Source organism: Mauremys mutica, chromosome 15, assembly GCF_020497125.1.
Source record: "Mauremys mutica isolate MM-2020 ecotype Southern chromosome 15, ASM2049712v1, whole genome shotgun sequence".
NCBI lineage: Eukaryota > Metazoa > Chordata > Testudines > Geoemydidae > Mauremys > Mauremys mutica.
This window is the reverse complement of record NC_059086.1, coordinates 19,684,564-19,703,890: the sequence shown is the minus strand read 5'-3', so window position 1 is coordinate 19,703,890 and position 19,327 is coordinate 19,684,564. Positions and strand designations below refer to the sequence as shown.

The window sequence follows — 19,327 nt, the reverse complement described above, 5'->3', positions numbered from 1 at the left end:
TACCCGTTTTCTATTTCCCCTGATGCCCTGTGTTTTGGGGGAAGTGCTTGGGGGAATCTCAGCTCCGGTTACAAAGGCAGGCGCATTGTCCTCTCCACATTGAGGGAGGGGCCGCGTGGCCAGGCTTCTGACCCGGGCAGGACAGCACAGCCCTGGGTGCAGGCTGGGAGCCGGGGGGGGATTTGGCTGGGGCCTTTCTCGGTGTGATTCGTGAGTGGCTCTGGGAGCATTCATGGGTGTGGGGCTCCCCATGCTGTGGTGCTGAGCGATCACAGCGCCTGGAGGGGTTTGCTGGGGGTCACTAGCAAAGCATTGGGAGAGACAGCCCAGGCTGAAGAGTTAAGGGGGCACAGCGGTACCCCAGTTCCAGGTTGTACCCCGTGGATCCTGTCACACCCTCCCAGAGCTGGGGAGAGAACCCAGGAGTCCTGGTCCCAGCCCGCCTGCTCTAACCACTAGACACCACTTCCCTCCCAGAGCCAGGGAGAGAACCCAGGAGTCCTGACTTTGATTCCCACTACAATTTTCTCTTTTAAAATGCAGGAGGGTTTTTGTAACTTAGTTTAGCTAGATAAAGAGATGCTGGGTGTGTATGAAGATAGGTAGAGGGGGTGGCTGGGGGTAGATAGATAAGGTGGATGGGTGAATAGAGGGGTTTGTAGAGAGCTGAGTCCTGGCTCCCAGCACCCCCTGCTCTAACCACTAGACCCCACTCCCCTCCCAGAGCTGTTTCATGTGCCCCTCAGTGGCTAATTACAATGGGCCTCAGCTAATTATAGCTGCTCTGTGCCTTGTGCCATATGCTCAATCGGCTTTGGTGAGTCAGATCTGTCAGCAAAGCGGCATTAGTGTCACGGTTGATCTGTCAGGGACAGGGACAGCTCCGTATCATGGGGGGTGGGGGTGAGGGCAGAAAGGGGACAGAATCATGAGTCGATGAGATTGGGGGAACCCACAGCTCGCTGATCCCTACTTCCCGCAGGCCTCTGGGTCGAAGTGTCCTGAGGAGCCAGGGAGCTAAACGTCTCTCTGGGACCCCGGCACTGAGGGATGAGCAGAGGCCGGGCTCCTGAGTACCAGCAGTGATGTAAAGCTCTGCACCTTATAACCCCCCAAGCTGGAAACAGAACCCAGGAATCCTGGCTCGCAGCCCCCACACCCCTGCTCTTACCACTAGATCCCAGCCCCCTCCCAGAGCTGGGGATAGAACCCAGGCGTCCTGGCTCCCAGCCTTCCTGCTCTAACCACTCGTCCCCACTTCCCTCCCAGAGACAGGGATAGAACCCAGGCATCCTGGCTCCCAGTCCGTCTCATTCTCTAACCGCTTGCCCCAGATCTGCCTCTGCAGGGTTCCTAGACGCATCCAGTGCTGGCCACTGTTGGTGCCAGGATACCAGGGTAGATGGGCCTCAGGTCTGACCCAGTCTGGCTGTTTCTGTCTTCCTGTAACCCAGGCCAGAGCTTTTCACTCAGTGATGGCTGCTTCCAGCCCATATCTGATGGCTGAGCTAGAGGGGGTCTCTTAGAACGACATCTAGTCCTGCTGTGAAGATGCCAGGTGATGGAAAATCCACCCGTCTCATGATGGAGGCTGCGGTGCATCATGGGAGATGGAGTCCAGCTGACGGAATGGGGCCTACTGCAGGAATCTGGATGTTAGAGACACAGAACTACAACTCCCATGAGGCATTGCAGCAGCTGAACTGAGGGAGGAGGCCACAGTGCATCATGGGAGATGGACTCCCACTGGGGAGCAGCCCTTAGGGGAAAATGGAGATATCAGGGTCACTGAACTACAACTCCCATGAGGCATTGCAGCAGCTGAACCATTTGAGGAAGCCATGGTGCATCATGGGAGATGGAGTCCAGCTGAGGGAACGGGGCCTATGGCAGGAATGGGGACATTAGGGACACAGAACTACAACTCCCATGAGACACAGCGGCAGCCCAGATTCCCACACCAGCCACACCCCTCTAGTATGTTGACATATGCGTGGGGTGTGTGGGTTTGGGACAGGAGTGTGTGGTGGTGGAGGGGCTGGCCACGTGTGTGCGGCAGGGTTACATGTGCTGTCACAGTGCGTATTTGTGAAGCAGTGCTGTGTGTGTGTCCCTCTGTCCCTGCTGCCCCTTGCTGGAGGGGATATGCCCTGGTGTGTGTGTGTGTGTGTGTGTGTGTGTGTGTATAGTGAGGGGTGTCTGGGAATTCTGCGTGGAGGGATAAATTGTATGTGTGTATAGACATTGTGGAGGGGAGTCGTGTGTATGGCTGGTGGTGGGGTTGTGTTTATAAGGAAGTTGTGTGTATGTGCATACACTGGGTGCTTGTAATTTGTGTGTGTGTGAGTGCATGTGTGTGTGTCTGCCGCCCCCTGCTGGCGGGGCTGGTCCCTGCTCTGTGTCTGTGTATCTGTAGCCGTCGGGGTGAGGGGAGCCGGGTGGGCGCGACCCAGTCCCCATGTGGCGCTGGCCGCCCAGCAAAGGAACTGGCTAATTGGCTTCTTATCATTTCATCTGCCGAGTCGAGACGCCACTTGCCAAGAGGCGGGGGTAGGGACGGGGGGGGGGCAGGGTTCTTGGCCAGGGTTATATTAAAAAGAAAACAAAATTATTGCATTCCTGCCAGGCAGATAAGGGAGAGACGGAGCCTGGGACGGGGACAGAGAGAGAGAGAGAAAGAGAAGCAGAAAGAAGGTGCGAAGGGCTGGAGCAGGGGGCGGGGTAAGGAGGACGGAGGGAACGTGGAAGAGGAAAAAGAAGTGAAGAACCCAAGTGCTCAAAAGGCCGCGGCCCTGGGCAGCTGTGAGGTAAGGACGTGCGACCCCCCTGCCCCATGGGGGCCCAGGGCAGAGCCTGGCAGCATTCGGGGTGGGCAGTGGGGGGCTGGATGCTGGAGGGTAAAGGAGAAATCGGGGGCAGTGGGGAGAGGAGCCCATTGGGGGGCCCCCGCCTGGTATCTGGCCTGTGCCCCACGGCTGGGACATCAGTCTGCAGCTGCCTCACATCTGCCACGCCCAGCACATCTGGAATGGCAACCTGCCCCCCACCCTGCCCCCCGGCTGGGCTGCCCCGGCCCCACCCTGCCCCCCAGCTGGGACCCACCGCACATCTGGAGCGCACCGCACAACTGTCCTGCCGCCTCGGCCCCATCCTGCCCCCCAGCTGGGACCCCATGCACATCTGGAGCGCACCGCACAGCTGGCCTGCTGCCCCAGCCGCGCCCTGCTCCCCAGCTGGGACCCCATGCACATCTGGAGCGCACCGCACAGCTGGTCTGCTGCCCCGGCCGCGCCCTGCCCCCCCAGCTGGAATGCAGCCCACCCACACTCCGGCTCATACCCATACCCCTCAAGACAGGTGCCCCCCGCACTGCCCCGTCCGCCCCAACGCTTCCCCTCGGGGCTTCTAGAGCCGGCTTTGCAGGACACCTTGGGCCTGGTTCCCCTGCCATCGCCTCCCCGGCGGGCCTCACAGGTCCCCGGCGCCTGCCTCAGAAACCTGGTCGCCCCATGGCCGCTCTGCCATGCAGGGGCCTTCTGACCCACACGCACCTTCCTCCCACTCCCAGACTGGGGGGTGGCTGGGGCGCCCTGCACTGTGGCTAATCCCTGCCCCCCAGGGCCCATAGGGGGCAGATCGGGCGTGTGGTCGGGGTGTTCTATGCCAGGGGAATATTTATTGTAGGGTCGTAAGCCAGGATTCTGGATTTAAAGGTACAGGCTCTTTTGTGCTATGCCGCAGGGCCATGTTACGCTCTGCTCGGGGGGGAGGGGTATTTTTGTAGGGTCCTCCACGCCAATTCTTTATTTAAAGGCACAAGCTGCCTTTTGGTGCCTTGCGGGGGGCGGGGGGAAGCAACGTTTTTGTAGGGTCTTTGGGCAGGCGTCTGGGTTTGTAACTCGGTTCCCATAACCCCAACCCCCGTCTCCCTCCGCTTCTCTCTCCCCAGATAGGAGCTCGCCCCCACCGTCCCCCGCCTGCCATGTCTGCCCCCCCGGCGCCGTCCGACCGCGTGACAGTGAACATGGCCACGGAAGAGGTCCAGATCCAGCTGTGCCCGGACCCACGTCTGGTGAGCACGGCTACGGGCGGCGTGGAAGGCGCCTGCCACAGCTGCCTCCTGCCCTTCAGCGTGGTGGCGGCGCTAATCGGGGTGGCGGTGACGGCCCTGGCCTACGCCCGGGACGCCCAGGGCTTGGTGCTGGGGGTGCTGGGGCTGTCCCTGCTGGGTGCTGGGGTGCTGGGCCTGGCCGGGAGCTACCTGGCCTACCGCTGCCGGGGCCGCAAGATCAGGGGCTGGAGACGCGGCAGCTTCACCCTGCTGGTGGGGGACCAGCAGCAGCAGAAGGCGGTGGTGTGAGAGTCAGATCCCGGCCGGCGCGGGGCTCCAGTCCGAGTTCTGCCTCCATCCCGACTCTGATCCAGGCCGGCGCGGGGCTCCAGTCCGGGTTCTGCCTCCATCCCGACTCTGATCCAGGCCAGCGCGGGGCTCCAGTCCGGGTTCTGCCTCCATCCCGACTCTGATCCAGGCCAGCGCGGGGCTCCAGTCCGGGTTCTGCCTCCATCCCGACTCTGATCCAGGCCAGCGCGGGGCTCCAGTCCGGGTTCTGCCTCCATCCCGACTCTGATTCAGGCCAGCGCGGGGCTCCAGTCCGGGTTCTGCCTCTATCCCGACTCCGGGCGCGGGGCTCCAGTCCGGGTTTGGGCTCCAGTCTGGGTTCCGCCTCCATCCCGATTCCGATCCAGGCCGGTGTGGGGCTCCAGTCCGGGTTTGGGCTCCAGTCCGGGTTCCGCCTCCATCCCGATTCCGATCCGAGCTGGCGCGGGCCTCCAGTCTGGGTTCGGGTTCCAGTCTGGGTTCCACCTCCATCCCGACTCCGGGCGCGGGGCTCCAGTCCGGGTTTGGGCTCCAGTCCAGGTTCCACCTCCATCCTGATTCCGATCCAGGCCGGTGTGGGGCTCCCGTCCGGGTTCCACCTCCATCCCGACTCCGGGCAAGGGGCTCCAGTCCGGGTTCGGGCTCCAGTCCGGGTTCCGCCTCCATCCCGACTCCGATCCAGGCCAGCGCGGGGCTCCAGTCCGGGTTCTGCCTCCATCCCGACTCTGATCCAGGCCAGCGCGGGGCTCCAGTCCGGGTTCTGCCTCCATCCCGACTCTGATTCAGGCCAGCGCGGGGCTCCAGTCCGGGTTCCGCCTCCATCCCGACTCTGATCCAGGCCGGCGCGGGGCTCCAGTCCGGGTTCTGCCTCTATCCCGACTCCGATCCGAGCCGGCGCGGGGCTCCAGTCTGGGTTCGGGTTCCAGTCTGGGTTCCACCTCCATCCCAACTCCGGGCGCGGGGCTCCAGTCCGGGTTCGGGCTCCAGTCCGGGTTCCGTCTCCATCCCGACTCTGATCCAGGCCGGCGCGGGGCTCCAGTCCGGGTTCCGCCTCCATCCCGACTCTGATCCAGGCCAGCGCGGGGCTCCAGTCCGGGTTCCGCATCCATCCCAACTCCGATCCGGGCCGGTGTGGAGCTCCAGTCCGGGTTCTGCCTCCATCCTGAGTCCGATCCGGGCTGGCATCGGGCTCCAGTCCGGGTTCTGGCTCCATCCCGAGTCCGATCCGGGCCGGCGTGGGTATCCAGGCCGGGTTCTGCCACCATCCAGAGTCCCTTGGCTGAGCCATCCTACCTCCTGCTGTATGGGACCTGCCCTGCGTTGTATGTCATTGCCCCTGTACTGCAGGTCACGGGGGATTCACCTTTAAACCCAACACTCCCACACCCAACTCCCCTGCATACAGACATCACAGCCTCCAGCCCTGCCTCAGACTCTGGTTGCAGCCCTCTTGCCGCATGAAACTACATGCCAATGGGCCCATCTAGCGTGGCATCCGGCCTCCAGCAGCCACCGGCATCTGCTGCTGTGGAGGAACGGCATGAGACACCCCCGCCCCCCATGCGCGATTATGGAATAATTCACCTGGATACTGAGCTCCAGCCCTTGCTGAGAATCCTGCGGCCAGGAGTTCCACAGGCTGGGCACAAAAATATCTCACCCTGATCCAGTCTCCTCCCTGCTGCTGGTGGGCAGGCGGTGATTTAAAGGGCCAGCACGGAGCTCAGAAAGCGGACGGGGTCCAGGTAGGGGAGGTTTCTGTCCCTGCTCGGGGGCTGGGTTAGTTATAAAGGTTTCTGAGGGGGGGGGGTAGCGCTTTGGAGCTGGGTAGATCAGCCGCTGCGGCCCCCTCTGGGGTGGGGAGCGGGGGCTGGTTCTTGGTGATCCCCCCCCCCCCCCCAGTCCCTGAGCGCAGCGCCCCCTCTGGGCCCCTCGGGCCGCTCTGTCCTGCCAGGCCGGGTGGGAGCCGCCTGCCTGGTTGTTGCCATCTCAGTGTAAACAGCCAGAGCTTATCAGCCCCGGGCTGGGCTCCGGCCGGGTCAGCACATTGTTCGCAGCCGTGTGCCCGGGCCGTGCCCGACGCCCCCCGGCTTATCTGCATCCCGCACGGGGGCTGGGGGGGGGAGGGGGGCTGAGGTTAGAAAGCATGTGGGGGGGGCAGCGCCCTGGAGAAAGGATCTCTCGCCCCACTGCAAACATAACCCCCCTGCCCTCCCCTCCCCCACAGCCCCCTCTCCTCCCAAACACCCCCTCCCTGCCCTCCCCTCCCCCACAGCCCCCCTCCTCCCAAACACCCCCTCCCTGCCCTCCCCTCCCCCAAACACCCCCTCCCCTCCCCCACAGCCCCCTCTCCTCCCAAACACCCCCGCCCCGCCCTGCCCTCCCCCACAGCCCCCTCTCCTCCCAAACACCCCCATCCTCCCCTCCCCCACAGCCCTCCCCCCCATCAATCTATCTGGCCCCTCACCTGCTAGCTCACCCAGAGGGCTCTGCCTGGCAGTGGGTAAGCAGGGTGCAGTTGTGGGGGGAGATAGGGGGCGCCCCCCCTTGTACCTTCTCTCTTCCCCAGACATTCACCCCCCACCCCTGCTCTTAGGCTGAGATTTCCCCCCAGCTGCCCCTTCCCCCCACCGGCTGCCTGGCACAGCCGGGGTCTGGCCGACACCCCAGTGACCCCTCCATGACTTATGGCCGGAGCCCCCCACCCCGGCCCCACAGGCCTCGAGCTCCAGGCAGCGGGAGAGGGACGTGTCAGGAACCCGCCAGGCTGCCGGCCCTGAGACACGGGGCCTGGCCCCTCTAGGGGGCGCCGGCCCCCATCCAGCCCCAGGGCAGCACAGACGGCAATTTGCCCCTCACCTCGTGTGTGAAACGAGTTTGCTGGGTCTCAGTTAAATTTCCGGTGCCCCCATCCCCCCACCCCAGCCCAGATCTGGCTGGGCCCTGGCCTCTGAGACACCCCCCCCCCCAGTCCACTAGAGGAGGGGCTCTGAGGAGATGGGGGGGCATTGAGGGGGTGGAACAGATCTGGGGGCCTCCCACTGGGGATGCACCCAGGAGTCAGGCATCAGAGACACCCCCCCCAAAAAAGACGTGTATGAATTACAGGCTGGGCCCGAGCCATGGGCAGGGGGCAGCTCCCAAACCCAAATCCCCAGCAGGGCAAAGCCCCTCTGCTCCCCCTCCCCGCCCCCCAAGAACACAGGAGATTTGGAAGGGGCGGAGAGTGGATACCAGCCCTGATTCAGCAGAACCCAGGAGTCCGGGAGACCCTGGCTCCAGCAGCGCAGGGGTTAACACCTTGGCTGCCTCTCTCCCAGGACTGGGGGGAGGGGGGGGGTCCATGGGCCTTCCAGCCTGCGGCTCCAGGCCCAGCCCTGTTTACAAAGGACCTTTCCTGTTCCCAGGGTCCCTGCCCTGGCGCTGTGGGGTCAGTCACCCACCCCACCCCTGCAGGGCTGGGCTAGCAGGGAGCTGTGGGTTGGGAGTGAGGGGCCCTGGGCTCCCCCCCGAGCCCTGCCAGTGCCCCTCACTCCCGACCCGCAGCCCCTGCTAGCCTGGCCCTGGGCTCCCCCCAGCCCTGCCGGTGCCCCTCACTCCCGACCCGCAGCCCCCTGGTAACCCAGCCCTGGGCTCCCCTCCCCCCACTCTGCCAGTGCCCCTCACTCCCGACCTGCAGCCCCCTGCTAGCCCAGCACTGACAGCACCTGCTGGCTGGTAGCAACTGGGGATGCATTTGAGTGGCTGCAGTTTGGGGGCTCTCTGCTGGGCACGCAGGGCAGTGGCTGGGGCCTCTTGCCCGTGGGCTTGCCAGGGCCTAGGACAGGGCAGGAGGTTCTGGGACACTGGCCTCAGGAGGCTGCAAGACCAGCAGCAGCCAACGCCTCAGGCTCACAGCAATGCTGAGCGGAAGCTAAATCACAGGGGCCAAGGGGCTGCGGGTCGGGAGTGAGGGGCACTGCCAGAGCTGTGGGGGGACCCATGGCAGGATAGCAGGGTCAGGATCAAGGGGAACCAGCACCCCTGTGCATGGCGCTTGCTGTTCTGGTTTAATGGGCTGCAGCCCACCTGCCCAGCCCACAGGGGGGTGAGAGGACCCATCGCCCCCATTGGGAGCAGCCGGCTTTGTCTCCGGCTGGTTTTGAGGCCTGCCTTATGCTTCCGGATTCAAAGCAGTTATGGCCTGTGACATTGTCCCGTCCGCACCAGGGCAGGAGATACACGTAGCTAACAGCTCTGCATAGCCCCTGCTTTCACCAGGCAGCTGGAGCGTGAACCCCAGAGACACATCTGCCAAGGCACAGACAGGACAGTTCCTCCCCCCTGCCCATTTAAATTCAACAAGTTACTCTGCATTTGGTCCCTAGCTGGATGCTCTGACTCAGCGCTAAAGTAAACTGGTTTAATCTGAATTCATTGCCAATGGGAATTAAACTAAACCAGATTAAGGTCACTTCAGAATAAACATCCACAAAGTTTAATGAACCCACTTTACATTCACATCTTTAATTGGGATTAATGTGCCTGCTTGTCCTGTGTAGACACCCCTGACTATCCCATCCCAGCCTCCCCTGCAGAGCTGCTCAGTGGGAGCTGGCTGGAGGAAGTTGGCGCTGGGGGGTCAATATCTTGGGAGAAGCAGGACCCCAGCCCTGTCACGTAACAGCTAAAGTGAGCAGGATGGCACCAAAGCACTGACCTCCAGCAGCCTTTTTGGCAGGCAACCAGCAGGCCCCCAAAGAGGTCCAAGCCTCTGAGGCTGAAAGAGGGTCGGCCCACAGCTCTGTGAGGGATGTGGGGGCTAGTGGTGAGAGCAGGGGGGGGGCTGGGAGCCAGGACTGCTGGGTTCTTTCCCCAGCTCTGTGAGGGAAGTGGGGGCTAGTGGTGAGAGCAGAGGGGCTGGGAGCCAGGACTGCTGGGTTCTCTCCCCAGCTCTGTGAGGGAAGTGGGGGCTAGTGGTGAGAGCAGCGGGGCTGGGAGCCAGGACTGCTGGGTTCTCTCCCCAGCTCTGTGAGGGAAGTGGGGGCTAGTGGTGAGAGCAGCGGGGCTGGGAGCCAGGACTGCTATGTTAGGTCAGCTGGATTCAGAACTTTCTGTCCATACAGGGCAGTTCTGCCCCCTGGTGGCTGGATTCACACCTTCTCCGGCAGGTCCCTGTAACAGATCTCAAGCCAGGCACTGCCAACCCCCTCCCGCTTCCAAAAGGGGGGTGTTGGGGGGGGGGGGGCTGAGGATCAAGGGTGGCCCAGTGACAAAGGAATAAATTAACCCTTGGGTAGAAAAAAAGTCCTTTAATAGAATTTTTGTTTATAACTTAAATAACTTAAGATTGAAAAAAGGGTAAAATACGAAAGCGCCTTAACAAAAAGCTGGGAAAAGGGAGAGTTTTATTAGAACCCTGCCTGGACCCACCCCCCCCACCCCCCCCAAGTCCATGGTTCGAGCCAGGCCCCTGTGCGCCCCTAGAGCCGCCGCAGCGCCCGCTTTTTGTCCGTCTTCTTCTTCGCCAGCTGTTTCTTGTCCCTGTCGCCGGCGTGTTTCTTGGCCATGGGGCCCTCGCCCCCGGCGGCCAGGGCGGCGGCGGAGGAGCAGGGGTCGCCGGGGTCCTTGCTGGCCCCCCGCAGGCTGGAGGGCTGGGCGTGGATCTCGGTCAGCAGGCGGGCCCGGGCCGCGTACTCCTCGTAGTTCTCCAGCAGGAGGCGCCCCGCTTCCTCGTTCAGCGCCGACTCGGGGTTGGGGTGGATCAGCAAGCACTTGATGGTCTGCGGGGGGCAGAGGGGGGACGGGGTTAACCTGAGCCGGGGGCTCCCCACAGCTTCAGGCGACAAGCCGAGGTGCCACTGGGCTCCCTCCACTCCGGCCCCTTCCGCTGGCAGGTCAGGCGGCCCCGCTGGTCTCGGTTATTACAAGGCTGGTGCCCCCCCCAAGCACCCACCACGGCCAGACAAGTACCAAACCTCCGCCCGGCCACGTGCCTTTCCAGGTGCCTAGAGATCTGGGGCGCCCCCGCAGCACCCCAAGAATCGAGGCAGGCAAAAAGCAACACGGCAATTTCTCGTCAGTTGCCGCTGCCCTAGTCAGTTTCGCTTGCTGGTTAAGGGTCCCAGCTGCCGGCTAGAGACCCAGTTTCTGTGGGGAGCGCTGGGGGGCAGGAGCTGGGGAAGGAACACGCAGTTAACAGGATCCAGCCTCGGCCCTGGTTTCCGGGAGAGACGCGGCAAATCCGGCGGGCGCAGCTTGAGGCGAGGCTGCCTGGCCTTCCCTCTCCAGGGCCCCGCTCCCCCCCCCCCCGGAAAGGGGATGCCAAAAGCCGCAGGAATGCCGGAAATGCCAGGCTGCCCCTGAGGGACGCTGCTGCCGCTGTGGATTGCACAGGGAAGGTGCCCAGGCGGGTGGGTGAGGGGCAGGCAGGTTGAAGCTGGTAGCCAGATGGGCAGATCTAAGGCCAGGCCCTGCTGCGCTAGGGGCTGTACGTGTGCACAATCCCCGCCCCACGGAGAGGACACAGGCCAAAAAGCCTTCGGAAGTACCAAAGGGCCACACCATGGCCCCCTCAATCCCCTGGGGGCCACCTGCCCGGCCCCCTCTATTTCCAGGACACCTTGTGAACCGTCCCCCATACCCTCCCTGTGTGCCCCGTGTTCCCCTCCTCCCGCCACACCAGGGCCCCCCATCCCCCCAGCACTGCCCCCCCGTTCCTCTCCTCCTGCCACGCCAGGGCCCCCCATCCCCCCCAGCACTGCCCCCCCGTTCCCCTCCTCCTGCCATGCCAGGGCCCCCCATCCCCCCAGCACTGCCCCCCGTACCCCTCCTCCTGCCATGCCAGGGCCCCCCATCCCCCAGCACTGCCCCCCGTTCCCCCCCTCCCACCAGTCCCCCCTCCTCCGGCCTCCCACAACACTAGGGCCACTCATGCCAGCCGCTCAGCGCCCCACAGCAGGCGGACTCTGGCCCTTCCTTCGGGAAGCAGCGGCAGCGAACACTCGGCCCCACAGCGGCCTCCCAGACCTGAGGTGCAGGGCACAGCCTGGGGCGAGGGGCCCTGAGCTCATCTCCTGCCGAGCCGGACACCTGGTGTTGCTGCAGCGCCCATTGCCCTGCCCCCGTCCCAGCACTGAGATGCGACCGCCTCTAGGGGGAACCGTGGCAGTCGCGGAACGCGACAGCGAAGGAGGACGGAGCCACCAGGAGGGGATTTCGGGTTGTTTGCCCTCTGCTGCGACTCGCCCGCGTTCCCACCTCAGTGGCACGTACCAGCCCCGGCCACGCCACCAACTGAGCTCCACACATCCCGGGGGCCCATCCACATGCCAGCGCTAATGGGACCCGGGCGGGGGGGAGAAGCCTCAGGGATGGTCAAAGACACAGCCCATCCTAGTATGGCCCCTGGGGGGCTGGGAATACCCACAGCACAGGGCACCCTGGCCCCGATCCACCCCGTATGGCCCCTGGGGGGCTGGGAATACCCACAGCACTGGGCACCCTGGCCCCGATCCACCCCGTATGGCCCCTGGGGGGCTGGGAATACCCACAGCACTGGGCACCCTGGCCCCGATCCACCCCGTATGGCCCCTGGGGGGCTGGGAATACCCACAGCACTGGGCACCCTGGCCCTGATCCACCCCGTATGGCCCCTGGGGGGCTGGGAATACCCACAGCACAGGGCACCCTGGCCACGCCGCCTGTGGCAGGGGTAATTCTGTGGGTCACTTCCACAGAATCCCCACAGGCCGGGTGACGGGGGTGGAAGTATCTGACAATCAAGTGCAGAAAGACAGAGCGTCCCCGGCCTAAACAGCCCCGTCCCCACGCGCCCGGCCACCCTCCCACCAGGAGCAGCCCCCCACTGCGGGGAATCCAACCCACGGCTGCTCCGAAAAGCCAGGATTCCCGGGGCCTGCCTGGCTTTCTGGCTCTGGGTTGTACAGAGATCCTGGCTGCCCCCCCCCCCGCGTGGGCCCCAGACTGAACGGCTCACTGAGAAACCCCCAGAGCTGTCATTCTCCTGGGTAGGGGCGGGCCTGTCGCTGGAGCCCTAGCTGGGGAAACCGAGGCCTGGCCACGGGACGCGACAACAGGCAGCACGAGGAACAGAACCCGGCTCGCTCCGAGCAGAGCGCTAGGCGCTGCACCCGGCCTCCCACGAGGCAGAGTTTAACCACAGCTGTTTCTTATGACCAGACTATTTCAGGGGCTCATCTGGCCATCACCACCTTTGAATTTATCCTCCCTGCGGCGCCACCACCCCCCAAGAGGTAGGGCAGGGCAGCTATCCCCATTGTACGCAGGGAAACTGAGGCACAGACTAAAGGTGTGTCTACGCTGCAGAGACTACCAGCAAAGCTACATCAGCCCAACCCCGGAGCGTGGATGCAGCCACGCCACCAGATGGGTTATTCCCCACCCCCGGACAGACGCATTCTGCCACCATCCCAGCTGCAGAGGTAACTATATTGAGGTGCTCAGATAACATGGTGGACGTGACTCCATGGGAGGAAGCTGGGATGTCTAACACGCTAGAAGGCAACGGATTTGGGGGGAAGCTAGACAATGGGAAGGGGGAAAACGGGGGACACACGGAGTCACCCCTCACTCGGCTCTGCCCGTCGCCCCGGCGGGAAGCTGGAGCCATCACCCAGGCAGAAATAATAGGATGGGGGGGAAGAGCACAGGGGGAATGGGACACCCAGAGCCCCTGATGTGAGGGAGGGGGACCGTGGGAGACCCCGAAACGCAGGGGGCTGGAGGGATCGCTCTGGGGGATGGGGTGAGCTCGTGCAGCGTTTGAAACAGAGGGTCCCTTTAAGGTTTTAAAGCTTCCCGGCGTCCTAGCTAGGAAAACTCCCAGCCGGGCAGCGGGACGTTTAACCCGATCGGCGCTGTTCTGTCACTGCTGGCCAATCCCTTCTGGGGCCAGACAGCTGGGGTAGCTCGCACCAGGCACTAGGGGGCACTGTGCTGATGGAAACCCGTCCTGGGGTATCAGATCTTTGGGGGAAAGGGGGTGGGGGCAGCCTGTAGGGTGATCAGCTTGTGCCCTCCAAAGCTCCCTGCAGCTTCAGAGGCAGGATTCTGCGCTGCCAACCTGGGGCTGCTGTGCCGAGTGAGGGGCCCAGTATAACCAACCCTCCAGCCCCACCCCATAGCAGCCACGTCTCAGTACTGGGTGAGGGGTCCCCGTACCCAGCCCCTGCGTCCCACGCCAGATGGGCCATGTCTCAGCTCCAGGCGAGGGGTCCCCGTGTACCCAGCCCCCCGCGTCCCACCCCCCAGAGGGGCCATGTCTCAGCTCCAGGCGAGGGGTCCCTGTGTACCCAGCCCCCCGCGTCCCACCCCCCAGAGGGGCCATGTCTCAGCTCCAGGCGAGGGGTCCCCGTGTACCCAGCCCCCCGCGTCCCACCCCCCAGAGGCTGCTTCAACAGCCATAGCAAATACTGGGCTTGGTGACCCCTGCAGCTCCCCTTTGATGACCTTGTACCCAGAGCCTGGGGTTTTCCCCTCATCTGAAAGATCAACTCCTAAAGCACAGCGCCCCCTAGGGCCAGCCCTGCCTGCCCAGGGAGAGCGCCCCCTGCTGAGCCCCTGCCCTGCAGCCCAGCGCCCCCTAGTGCCACCCTAGAACCAGCCCTGACTGTCTGGGGAGAGCGCCCCCTGCTGGGTCTCTGCCCTGCAGCACAGAGCCCCCTAGTGCCACCCTAGAGCCAGCCCTGCCTGTCTGGGGAGAGCGCCCCCTGCTGGGCCTCTGCCCTGCAGCACAGAGCCCCCTAGTGCCACCCTAGAGCCAGCCCTGCCTGTCTGGGGAGAGCGCCCCCTGCTGGGCCTCTGCCCTGCAGCACAGCGCCCCCTAGTGCCACCCTGGGGCCAGCCCTGCCTGCCCGGGGAGAGCGCCCCCTGCTGGGCCCGCCGCTTACCAGCAGCACGTGCTTAATGCCCAGCTCTGCCTTCCAGTCTTTCTTGAGGACGTTGACGCAGATCTCGCCGTTGGCGCCCACGTTGGGGTGGAAGATCTTGGTGAGGAAGTAGCCCTTGGGCGGCGCGGCCGGGAAATCCTTGCCCAGGATGAGCTTCATGCGGAAGACGCCCCCGGCATAGGGCGTCCCCTCTGCCAAGGGAGCAGAGCGGGTGAGAAGGGATCTACTCCCACATGCCAGCCCCCCCCGCACCTCCACAGGGTACGTCCCCACCCCCAACTCGCCCCTGGGAGGGGACCAGCCCCAGAACAGCCCCATGAGGCTAGGGGGCGCCGGGCTGCAGGGGAAGATGACGGCAAATCATGGCTGGGGTGGGACCTTAATGAAAGACCCCCGTGCCCCAGGAAGGCCCTGTCTGTGCCGGGGGAGGCAGCCGGGGGCAGGGTGTGTGCGCGCTCTGAGGCCCCCCAGGCTCCCTACAGCACAGCGCCCCCCACTAAGCCCCCAGCGCCACACTGGGGTCAGAGCAGGGATCACAGCGCCCTCTTCAGGCAGAGATCGACTCCTCCAGCCTCAGGCAAGAGCAGAACGATTAAACGCAGTGGGGGAGGTGGCAGAGTAAAGCCACGCCCCCTTACAGCCACTAGCCACGCCCCCCCACAGCCAGCCACACCCCCATCTCACCAGGTCCTTCGATGGTGACCTGGACGTCCGTGATGTCCTCCTCGTTGGGGAAGACCTTGATGCCCTCCGGCGGGTCCGACGTCAGGGTGGAGACCTCCTTGTAGACCAGCCGGATGACGTGGGGAGGCAGGTTTTCCACGTTTGAGTTCTGCAGGAGAGAGGGGCACGAGCGCGTCACAGACCCAGTGATAACCTGCTCCGGGGGGGTCACCCTCTGCCCACCCCCTCCAGCGGGGCCCAGCAGTTACGCTCGGGCGGATGTGCCCGACGGACTCCAGAACCGCGCAGGCCCGGAAAGCGGAGAGGAGCCCAGGAAAAGCAGGGCCCAAGCGTGCCAGGGCCAGGCACGGTGGGGCACTGGGCTCAGCACCGACAGAGGAGAGCGCCCCCTAATTCGCCCCCCAAGCTGTCCCCTCCCAGGCCCACGGCTTCCCCTCCCAGCGTTCTCACCGCCCGGTGCAGGTTGGCTTTGAGCCCCAAGATCCCAAGGGGATCACCCGTTAACTCAGTTCACACCGAGGCACGGGGCCAGACAAGAGGCAGCGAGTGGCTCTGGTGCAGATGAAACCCAGAGAGAGATTAACAGGAGAGGCTGCCCCATCAGCTTCAGCCACTCACTGATTTCCTTCCCCCCCACAAATCTTGGGATCTCCCCCCAAACCAGCAGGCACCACCCGGGGACGCAGATTGGCTTTACTGAGGCTACTCAAGGGGCTGGTCCATGGGGATCAGTTGGAACCCGATGCCCAGGATTCATCCCCAGAAGTGGCAGAGCAAAATTCCCCCCACCCTACCCAAGAGAAAGACTCTCTAGGGGGGGTCAGTTCAGCTTGTCACACCCACACTATCAAGCAGTAGCATCTTCCTGAACCTGCAGGCCTCTCCTCCCCCTTAAGCCCTGTAGCAGCTAAACGTTGGCAGGGGGCCTTCAAGGATATTGACCAGCGAGAGACAGATCCAAAGATGCCGCCCTCCTCCCCAATTCTCGTTAGGCTTATTAATAAGGATGAAGTCCCCACTGTGCTAGGGACACAGGACCCTATATAAGATTTTTTTGGGGTGGGGGGCCCAGTTTTCCAAGGCCAAGCCCGGTTTCTGAAGATGCTGGGAGTGTTCAAGGGAAGTGGATTTTGGTTTCAGCCCCTTCAAGGTCTCTGCCAGGGTTATGGGATGCGTTGCATGCCGGGACGAGCCCCAGGAGAGGCTACAACCAGCCCCAGAGCCACTGCAAATCCCACATTCGGGGGGGAAGGTGTGGATTCAGCCTCGGCCAACGGCTATCCCAGATCAGACGCATCATCACAGAAGAGACAGCAGGGTCTGCTGACCATGCACCGCAGGCCAGGAGCCTCAGATCCAGCTGCCCTGGGAAATCTTTAAGGGTGCTCAGCTGGCTGTCAGGGTCACCCCCCGAGGTCCTGGTTTTTTGGTCCCTCGGAGGTAACGCCGATGGAGACCCACTAACTCACGGCATGCCAGAGAGGACAGCCCAGCAGACCTCCGATGGGGATGACTCGCAGGCACTCCTGGATGAGCACACGAGGGCCAGAGACACACTACAGGCTCAGTGCCCCAGAGCAGCTCAAGGGGACCCCGAGCACCTTCCCTGCCCCCAATCTCAAACCAAGTCAGTTTTACACCCCCCACCCCTTACAACCAGCCTGGGACATGGCCTCAGCCTCCAAAGAGAGGAGCCAAGAAGCCAGCAGCAGGAGCGTCCTGGGACAGGAGGCAGCAGCCTGGGTAGAAGCTGCCTCCTTGATCCAGCCTCTGAAAGGTAAATACAAAGGGGCTGCAAAGCCAGGAAGCTCCGGCTAAAGGAGGAGAGCGTGGTCAGGGCAGGCCAGGCCCGGAAACAGGATTTCCCTAAGGCAGGTCCCCCCAGGACCACAATGCTCCGAAAGCCATCACCCTGCCCAGCCTGGATCCCTGGTTAACCCCGCAAAGCACAGGGACACCCCGTGGGCCGGTGCTAGGCCCTGCCGCCGACACAACACGGGGGGGGGGGGATCCCTCAAAGAGCTTTGCTCCGCCATACGTGGCAGGTGACCATCCAGAGATGAAGCCACATAAATATGCAAACAAGCCCTCCTCCAAGCCAGCCTGGGACTGTCCGCCCGGGCTAAGCCATTATTCCCCGGCGCAGACGGTTCCTCCCCAGGGCTCTGCGGTGCTGCACAGACCCATTTTACAGCGCACGCCGCAGTTGCTCCACCGGGCTATGCCCCGGGAAGAAATGACTCGGCAGCCACCCCTACACCCTTTTAGTAACAGCAACTCTCCGTGGGCCAGTTTCACACCCGAGGCCTGTTCAAAATTAGGCCGCGGCTTTTCCAAAGTGGCTAGCCATTGGGAGGTGCCCGGCTCGAGCCCCCCCACCCCTCCCAAAAAGGGGGCTCTTGGTTTTCCTGTGGGGAGGTAAAAATCAAATCAAATCAGGCATCCAAAAACAACGACATGCTTTTGAAAAGTCCCGGCCTTTGCCGGCAACAAGATCTGGGGGGTGAACCATGGGCTGGGGAAGATCTAAACGTTAATAAGCAGATGATCTGAAAAGCAGGATATAAGAGCATCCTGGGCACCCAGGGAGGTGTAAGGCCCTTCATACCTGCCCTAGAATCTGACAGCCCGACCCATGGCACATGCCAGCCAGCCACCAAAAACTTTTCCTACCAGGTATTCTTAAACCATGCAAGATCAGCATCCAAATCCACTAGCTAGTAACTTCTTGTCCCTCAGCTTTTCCCACCCCCCCCTTAAACACCCATCATGAAAATAATGATAATTTTACACTCAAAGGTTACTAGGACAAGTCACCAGGATCGTGCAAGGCCTGTATAAGAAAATCATCCATGCAGATCCCCCGCTGTCCAAAAAAAGGGTAAGTCTGGAAAGCCACTGGACTTGTGTAGAAGAAATTCATACACGCAGATAACTTTTTGTCCAGTCCTTTCCAGGGACGAACCATCACCTGGCAGACAAGAGGCACAGAGATCCGTACATACCTGCCACGCGTTCAGATCCTCCTTACAAACAGCATGCAACACAGAGCTAAGCAAATTGGAACACCATTCCTTGCTCCCACAGCGGCACCCAACAGAGAAGATATTTTGAAAGGCCACGTGGTTGTCAGGTTACCCAGAGATTTAAAAAACTCTGCAGAGCTTAGGAGCCACTTTTAGTATTATCGATAATAAGGGAGGCAGCAAAAATTGGACCCACTTCTGATGATTGGCAGACCCGATTAAATCTATATACTTCTTTTAAAAGGCAGCCTTAATCGATAACCCATAAAAACATGCAGCCACCTTTCACCTCCCTAATATTGGCGCCAATTGTCTCCTACATTTTTAAAAAGCAGCTGTTTAATAAACAAGGCACATTAAAAAAAAAATCAACTTCCACCCCAAGTTTACGGCCTATTAAAGTATTTCCTTTTAAATAAGCACCGGCTACAGCTTTTAAAGAACCGGGTGCCCCAATCTCACCCCATGAAATATCCTAACACACCAAATGTACCCTTTGGATCTTAAGCGAATTGTGGCCCCTGTTATTTCTAAACACAGCCATTGCTTTTGGCTAATGACTCCCTGAATGCAGTTGCCCCCCAAGGGTAGGCCCTTTATTTCAACCTTAAAAGGCTAATGGGACCCACCCAATTTCCATGCCTTGTGCACCCTACCCCAAGTTGCAACCAGATCCTGGTAAAACCCCAACCCAACCTGCTGTTATTCTCGATAATGGACCTGCCTGCCCCATAAGCCCTTGTGAGCAGCCCCACCCCATTAAGGGGACTCACGCAGCCACCCCCCACAAAATGCAGATCAACCACCTCCAAAAAATTGCTGCCCCATAACCTGGTGGGTGCCTGGGGAAAGCAGAGATCAAGGGAGCAAGAACCACTCACCATGGCGGTGGGTCTGGCCTGAGGTTGGCAGAGACCAGGTGCCCCCTGCACAGGTAGGGCACCCCCTAAATCTGGGGGTTACCCCCCAGCCCTATAGAACTCACCCCTTCACTTTGTGGGGTGGGGAGAGGCAGGGTCTCCTCCCAGGCCCCCCCCTCCCCACCTGTGCCAACCAGGCTCCCCCCCTTCCCTCTACCTGCCCCCCCCCCAAAATCTGGGCTGCCCCCCTTGCAGGGATTCCCCTTCCTGGCTTCTCTCCAATCGCCTCCCACCCTCACTGGAGCTGGGCTGGGGCCCAGCAGGGGACTTTATAGCCTTTGGCCCGGGCCGACCACGCCCTTTCGAATCCCGGCCGCCCAATCAGGCCCGGTGGAACGGAGGGGTTTGAACCCCCCCTCCTGCCTTCCCCGGGAGGACGTTGACAACGAATGTCCGCGACGGGCAGGA

At 62.3% G+C, this 19,327-nt stretch overlaps 2 protein-coding genes across 2 annotated transcripts; one reads left to right on the top strand and one right to left on the bottom strand.

The window, feature by feature from the left end:
• Window positions 1-800: 800 nt before the first annotated feature.
• Window positions 801-6,239, top strand: LOC123350562 (transmembrane protein 100-like). The gene is made up of 3 exons (XM_044989194.1): window positions 801-817; window positions 2,627-2,807; window positions 3,950-6,239. The coding sequence occupies exons 1-3, from the start codon at window positions 801-803 to the stop codon at window positions 4,358-4,360; spliced, it is 609 nt and encodes a 202-aa protein (XP_044845129.1). The 3' UTR covers window positions 4,361-6,239.
• Window positions 6,240-9,654: 3,415 nt separating this feature from the next.
• Window positions 9,655-19,090, bottom strand: LOC123350119 (ubiquitin-conjugating enzyme E2 S). The gene is made up of 4 exons (XM_044988508.1): window positions 18,881-19,090; window positions 14,974-15,121; window positions 14,290-14,480; window positions 9,655-10,140 (listed from the first exon to the last, which is right to left on the bottom strand). The coding sequence occupies exons 1-4, from the start codon at window positions 18,881-18,883 to the stop codon at window positions 9,841-9,843; spliced, it is 642 nt and encodes a 213-aa protein (XP_044844443.1). The 5' UTR covers window positions 18,884-19,090; the 3' UTR covers window positions 9,655-9,840.
• Window positions 19,091-19,327: the final 237 nt, after the last annotated feature.